Source organism: Glycine soja, chromosome 19 (assembly GCF_004193775.1).
Source record: "Glycine soja cultivar W05 chromosome 19, ASM419377v2, whole genome shotgun sequence".
Lineage (NCBI taxonomy): Eukaryota > Viridiplantae > Streptophyta > Magnoliopsida > Fabales > Fabaceae > Glycine > Glycine soja.
Window position 1 is genome coordinate 25,540,813 of NC_041020.1, and position 7,692 is coordinate 25,548,504.

Here is a 7,692-nt window from a genome sequence, read left to right on the forward strand (position 1 = left end):
AACATGAAACAAACAACTATAACTAAATAATAATAATAATAATAATAATAATAATAATAATAATAATAATAATAATAATAATATTGTCTTTTCCTGATATTGCGCCTCAAGTTGCACATCCACTCAACAAAGCAACAATTTATTTTCTTCCCTAATCTTTTTTGTTTATTCTATGATTAGAAAATAAACTAAGAAACTATAGAAGAATAGAACCTACATAATAATAATAATAATAATAATAATAATAATAATATAAATGTTTTTTTAGCAGAGTTTGTTATCTTCTTCTCCAATTTCTTTTTCTTGACTCTTTATGTCTCTAGGAATTGCTGCTACCTATTTCAAAACCAAAGAACAAATAATAAAAATAATTTTAACATTTATAATATAAATGTTTACAACAAACTGAAATCAGGCAATTGTAGATCAATACGCAGCGAGTGCAATAGAGCATGAAAATTTTTTTATAAAAAAATTCAAGTTAAAAATGAGAGAAACATTAACATCTTCCTGTGGTTGCCTGACCCACTGATGGTGGAGAGCATAGATCACAGAAGCGAATTAGGAATGAAGAAATATAAGGATAAAGAAGGACAATTTATCAAAATGGTGTCCACAATATAATGAATATCATCAGGAATGAAAACATTATTATAGATGTATACTGCTACTCGCTTACCTTGTTCAGTATAAAAAAATGTATATAGTATCTACAATACTTTCCATCCCTTACACCCCTGATTATTCTATCCAGATATAAACGTGTATAATTCTTTTAAAATAATTAAACCAATTCAAATTAAGCTTTTATAATTTTCCTTAATTATCATTATTTATATCTTATTTAATCTTAAAATATTCCTTTCTATCTTTTTTCATCTTTTCGGTTAACGGACGATTAGAAGGATAATTCTGTTATCCCTTAAGTTGAAATACATGTCTACGTATTTATCTCCAAATTAAATGATTAATTGATTGAAATCAATTTTTTTATAATTGTAATTATAATTAAAGTAATTAATTTTTATAAATCCTATTTTATAATTAATGAATGTAAATCATTTATTTTATTTTATCTTCTAATTTAAAAAAATTTCACAATCATATTTATATTCAGTATTAGTATTTAATTAAAAAAATTAGTATGGAATTTTTTTTTGTAAATAATTTAATTGAAAATTAAAATAATTATATTGAAATAAAATATCAAATTAACTATTTAATGATCAATTGATAAATTAAATTATTGAATACATAAATTAAATATTAAATTATTGAAATTGAACGGTAAATTATTAATACATAAAATATAATAATTTGAAAAAAATAATTTTAATTATTAATTTATATAAGTTCAATATATTTCAAATATTATTATTGTTCAATTTCAATCACGCGATATAAAATTATTATATTTCCTTAAATACTAACCTAATGAATGACGATGATAATAACACATTACTAAATATTGATTTAGATTAATTGAAAATTTTAATTATTAATTTATATTACTAAATATTCAAATTAAGATAATTTGTAATATTCTTGATTTTAACATTCAAATCATTCCATTTTCAAAATATTCAATTGTTGTTATAAATACACTTACTAAACAACCAATTCCTTCTTCACAAGAGAAGTTGGAATTGATTGTTTAATTTTTAATCATTCCATTTTTTAATTTTGACTTCATAGCAAAATTTAAGAGTGTCATTATCTATATAATCTTTAAAATTTTACGGCTTTTCTTTTCATTTTTTCTCTCATGTAGTATGTTGACCGTAGAGTTTAAGAGTGTAATTTGAAACTTTTGGGATTTTTTTTTTCATTTTACTTTCCTCATCCTTTTATTGTATATGTAACTTTTAATTTAGTTTGTATTTTAACATTATTTTATATTATTTGCCATTTCAATTATTAAGGTGAAGTAAAGACTTGAAAAAAAAAAGAAAGAAATGGTGGTGCACTGTTCTCTTGAGATACAATGTTTTGATGAGTGTCTCAGCCTCCCAGGTGCGCGCAACATGCGTTGATGATACTTTAGAACATTTCTAGGAAAAACCAACTTAGACATAGGAAAATCATCGTGTTACATTATCTCCTTAAATCATCTACAGATTTGGCAACAAAATCATACAATTTCTTTTAACCAAGCCACATAATTTAATTCAACCTGGCCTGCATGGATGCGAAGTACAAAAATAGACCTGAGTAGCAATGGAATCAAGCTCATCAAAGAAGAGGACACATGGAGCTGATTGTTTGGCCTTGTCAAAAATTTCTCGAACATTGGCTTCACTTTCACCAAACCACATAGTGAGCAATTCTGGGCCCTTCACACTGATGAAGTTAGCTTGACATTCATTAGCAATTGCTTTGGCCAACAAAGTTTTTCCACATCCTAGAGGACCATAGAAGAGAACCCTTTTTTATGGTGACATACCAAACTTCTCAAATTTTTCTGGGTGCTCCACAGGATATTGAACAGTCTACATCCAGAAATGCAAAATCTTTTCAGATTAATTTGACATAAAACTAAGTAAAAACGCTTAACCAAGAATAGCATACCTCTTGCAGCTCACGCTTGACATTCTCAAGGCCTCCAATATCCTCCCAGCTGACATTAGGCACCTCAACAACCTATCAACAAAGATTGCTAATTAGGGGAAAGAACAGCAAAGACAGAAAGCCTCACCAGCTAAATAATAATTTAAATTTAAAAGAATTAAAAAGAATAAAAAAAACTACTAACAGTTTCTCGTAAAGCAGATGGATTGCTTGTTCCCAGAGCAGTATGGAAATGCTCATTTGAAATTGCCATAGAATTTAGTACTTCAGCATCAATACTCTCATCTTCCAAATCGATGACATCCATTTTCTCCCTGATGCATTGAAGAGCAACTTCAGTGCAAAGGGCAGCAAGGTCAGCACCAACATATCCATGAGTATCTTTTGCAATTCTCTCTAGATCAACCTACAGTAGGAGAACCAGTACAGTAAGTTAGACATACCAAAAAATGATAAGAAAAAATCACAAAAATCCACCAACAGAAATGGAAGTTAAGCATGTTGAACTTACATCATCTGAAAGCTTCATGTTTTTCGTATGTACGCGAAGGACTTCAAGTCTTCCAACTTCATCAGGAACACCAATATCAATTTCCCTATCAAATCTACCAAACCTTCTCAATGCAGGGTCAATGCTATTTGGTCGATTTGTAGGTAGTGACAATGAAATTAACCTCAATTATATACCAAAAGATATCCACCTCATATGCCGCTTGGGGCTATAATCTACACATAAAGGCACAACTAAAAATCTATCGAGGACCACGTAGAGAAACTAAAGCCACCAATAAGTGTAAAATGCTCAGATCAAAGATAGCCCACCAATAAAAATGAGATTTTTATTATATATGTATGCAAAATTATGAAAGGAAAGGTATATTTGTTTGATAATCCTAGCTGTCAAGGAATTACTTTTTATAACCATTAGATTAAAAAAATAAGAGGTGATATAAGGAGTAACTTTTTAAGAGTTATTATATGTCTTGAAGTTTCCGAATAACCCCTCCAAGATAACCAACGGCAGCTTCTTTCTCAGAATACTGCCGAGATGAAATTGTGATATAATAGGAATGCATTGAGGAAATTCATTTTCCAAGTACCACATTCCAGAGCAACACACCACATTGACATACAAATACTTTAAGCCTAAGAAGACATATATACTTACTAACTTCAGCAATACAACAGTAACAGAATCAAATTTAAGAAGTAATACGCAATATGTGACCAATGTTTTGCATTGGCATAATAATCATGATAAACACATAAAAGCAGGTAATTAAGGAAGAGCAAAAAAATGAATGGTTCCTGTTTTGAGTAGGGATGTCGGGTGCAGAGCAGAAGAGACTTTAACAACAAAAGATGACATTAAGCTTTAATGGAAATATTTCAAAATTATTATGTGTAAATTGAGGCGTAACGTAACATACAAATTCAAACATATTTTATGAATGAGCATAGCTTCTATAACCAAGCCATAGTACATCATGAACAAAAAGTTGTTCCATGGGGAACTGGTTATCTGTTCAAGGATCACCTAATAACAGTATATTTCATTCATGAGAGCATTAGTTAGAAACTTGTACCAGAGCCAAGGAAATTACAGAACATAACACAATACAAAATACTGTCCCTATAAGTGAAAGAGCCAGAGGCCAAACCAACAAACAACAACATCACAAGCTTACAGTACCTTCTTAGCAACAGTGTCATTGCCTTTCTCCCCTTAAATATTTTATCCATCAATTTGTGGAGAAAATGTCCAAAGGGCCCAGAGTAGGTGAAACCATAGAGCTGCAAATCAATTTGATTTCAAAACTGCTCAGTACTCAAAAATTTTCACTACAAACTTCATTTCTGCTTCATCTTTTGAGAAAAGGTGAAACAGTTAGCATAGTATGTTGATTTTTTTTTTTTCATATGATCATTGGTTGAGAGTTATGAAATGGTTAATGGTAAAGACCATACTCTAGTTACCTTCACGGAAAATTCTGGTTGTTAGAAAATTCGATCCAGACGTATAATGTCCAAATTGAAAATGAAATTGAAACAGTGATTTCCCACATATAATAAATAATTTAGAAGAAGCACAGTTAAGTCAAATGGACATACCATGAAAAGAAGTACCCTTCTAACTGAAGTTTCTTGGCGACGAAGAAGAAAAATCCAAAAGCAATCCCATCTGTGTGTTTGCATATCAGAAGAATCCAGTAAATAGTTTAAATGTTGTTGGCAAATTCTCTTAGGACCAACCCAAAACACATCAGACTTCTTTGTCCTGTAAAGACTTGGGTCTATAATTAAAGGCATTGCTCGTTTTTCCTTGCATAGTAAGGGACAATTTGTTATGTACATATGAAGATTGTATATATCAAAGGAATGGAACAATTTATCATTATGTGCACAACTACATATAAAAATTGATTATGTGGGGGGGGAGAAAAAGAAACTTACTGCTTCCACCCCAAACGACTTGTGTGCAATGAAGTTAAGGCTTCTGTCTACCTCAGAAAAAGTATCTAGAAGATCTGCACAAACACATACCTATATTAGCCTTAGTGTTGCATAGATACGATTGATGCGATACGACAATACAATTATTCTAAAAATATATAGGATACAGTACGTGGAAAATATGTAAAAAAAATTTCATAAAACATAATAAATACGTATATCTTGGACATTACAAAAAAAAATTATAAATCATTGTCATCATAAATCGCATCCTATTGATTTCAAATAAGATTAGTATCAAATATCAATCTCATTCCTGTCCTATAATTATCCATAAAGAGGACAAATTCTATTTTTTGATTCATTAAGGGATAATGTTTTTTTTATTTCTATATTATACATGTTTTTATATCTCATATATAGCTACATCAGATTTTCGAAATTCTTTTTAAAGGCTTGGATACTTCACAGAAACGTGCTAGTGAAATATCTAATAGTATTGGTATCCGATACATATAGGATACAAATATGGGAAGCAAATAAAAGTATCGATGGTTCATAGTCTAACTATCATAAGCAAAAATAGTTGTTTCTTCAACAAAGAATCATGAACCCGAGAAATGTAAGAACCATATCTCTTATCTGTCTTAGTAATATTGCCATACCTTCAAAACAAAAGTAAAATAAAACAAAAATAGGATCACATCTATAAAATTATTGCACCAGATTTCACAAACAACCTCAAAACACTCAAAATTGGAAGGAGAAAAAAAAAAAGGATGAAGCACAATACATATGAACCTATCAATATATCCCCCATTGACATGATACGCAAAATGATTTCAATACTTAAAAGCACCATTAATCTATGACGAAATTTGCAGAGATATGGCACATTTGTGAATCAGAAATCAACAATTAAAACCAGCGCCAGTAAGGAATCAAATTGAATTTCTCCATATATATATACTTCAAAGAAAACAAAAGACTATGGGAAATCAATTTCCAGAATAATCAGATTAAGAGCAATTTAACACGAAGACAAAAACCAAATTAAATATCAGACCTCCCATGTCAGTGGCCATTAGAATCCCATCTTTGTATTTGGTAGCGACTACAGAGGATCCAGTACCGTATGGGTACCTAAGGGTTAAAACGAAAATTAGGGCAAAAAAATATGCATTTAAGAGTAAAATCAAACTATTCAATGTGAAAACCCTAAAATCGAAAAAGTGAGCATCATCGTAACCTATCATATATAGCTGTAGAAGAAGGTGAAGCCCTGCTCCATCTTCGTCCTCCTCAGAACCATTATTCGTCCAGCAAGAGAGACTGCAGTGACACTGTTGGGTTAATGAAAGGGTTTCATTTTTGTTCTATCAATAAAAATCTCGATCTCTCTGTGGAAAACAGAAAATGCAACATGCATAGGAAAGAGATGAAGGCAGAGGAAAAATACGAGTCAACAAATGAGGCAACCACGTAGCTGAGGGGCAAATTTCTCCATTGGGGGTAGTTTTACAAACTATTTTCACAGATGGGTTGTTTTCAAATTATTTCCGATAGGGGGCAATTTTTAACGTAAAATGCATGGGGCATGCAGCCAAACCGCCATTGCCAATGGCGAGTTTGCTGCGCAAAGCCCACGTGGTAGGGAAACCGCCACTCTTGTTGGCGAGTTGATGGCAGGTGGAACTCGCCACCTCTGCTGGCGAGTCTGGTGATGCTTTCCTAAACCGCCAATCAAACTGGCGGTTTTGCTTTGCAGGAGGTGCAGTCAGTCGTAGGCAGGCGTAGGCATGTTGACAAGGAAGCTTTTTCAGAGAAAGGGGAGTTGCAACTGCCATTAACGATTTGAGTGCAAGTTGCAACTCCTCCTGGCGAGGTAGGGCAAAGAAAATAGTCATCCCTGTTGGCGATTTAGGGCCTATATATACGAAAAAAAATTACAGTCTCACAATCACAGCTTTGAGTTTTCTGAAGTAGCTTTAAGTTTTCTGAAGTACCTTTGAGTTTTGTGAGTGTTTAGGGATATCCGCTTAAGATTTTAAATTTGTTTCTTGAGCTTAAATATTTGAATCAGATTTGTAGTTTTGAAATTAATAATTTGTGTTAGAATTTTTTTTTTAACTAATTTGTAATAGCAGTTAGAAGGTATAGTTTTGATTAATTTTTTAATTAAATTAGTTTTATATTTTTATTTCGTAATTGTAGTAAAATATTTTGTATTATAATTTTTTTAAAGTAATTTTTTGTAGCGGTTTGAATGTATAGTTTTTATGAAATTTTTAATTAAATTAATTTTATATTTTATATGATTGTTTGTGTGTAAAAAATAGAAGAACAAATTTTTAATTGGTTTGAAATTTGGTTCTTGAGGATTAAATTTGTGAATGAGGTTCGTAAATTTCAGTAAAATAAATTATATTATAAAATATTTTTGAAGTAATTTTTGAGACTAGTTTGAATTTATAGTTTTTAATAATTTTTTAATTAAATTAGTTTTATATTTTACATGCTTGTTTGTGTGTATAAAATAGAAGAAATATGTGATGATATTTATTTAAAGAAAATATTTGAGTCCCAGGAAAATTTGGTAAATATGAAATTTTGAGTATATTTTTAATTAGATTAGGTTGGTTTTGATAGTTTGTTAGTGTGTTAAAAATT

The 7,692-nt window shown here is 30.5% G+C and overlaps 1 protein-coding gene across 2 annotated transcripts; it reads right to left on the reverse strand.

The window, feature by feature from the left end:
• Positions 1 to 2,052: 2,052 nt before the first annotated feature.
• On the reverse strand, positions 2,053 to 6,452 carry LOC114399220 (cell division cycle protein 48 homolog). Of its 2 annotated transcripts, none has more exons than XM_028361355.1 (9): positions 6,272 to 6,451; positions 6,089 to 6,165; positions 5,023 to 5,096; positions 4,681 to 4,890; positions 4,262 to 4,362; positions 3,080 to 3,164; positions 2,753 to 2,974; positions 2,569 to 2,640; positions 2,053 to 2,401 (listed from the first exon to the last, which is right to left on the reverse strand). In XM_028361355.1, the coding sequence occupies exons 2-9, from the start codon at positions 6,105 to 6,107 to the stop codon at positions 2,336 to 2,338; spliced, it is 849 nt and encodes a 282-aa protein (XP_028217156.1). In that variant the 5' UTR covers positions 6,108 to 6,165; positions 6,272 to 6,451; the 3' UTR covers positions 2,053 to 2,335. The 2 variants fall into 2 exon arrangements, with proteins under 2 accessions (XP_028217156.1, XP_028217157.1); XM_028361356.1 differs by having other exon boundaries at positions 2,258 to 2,489; positions 6,272 to 6,452.
• Positions 6,453 to 7,692: the final 1,240 nt, after the last annotated feature.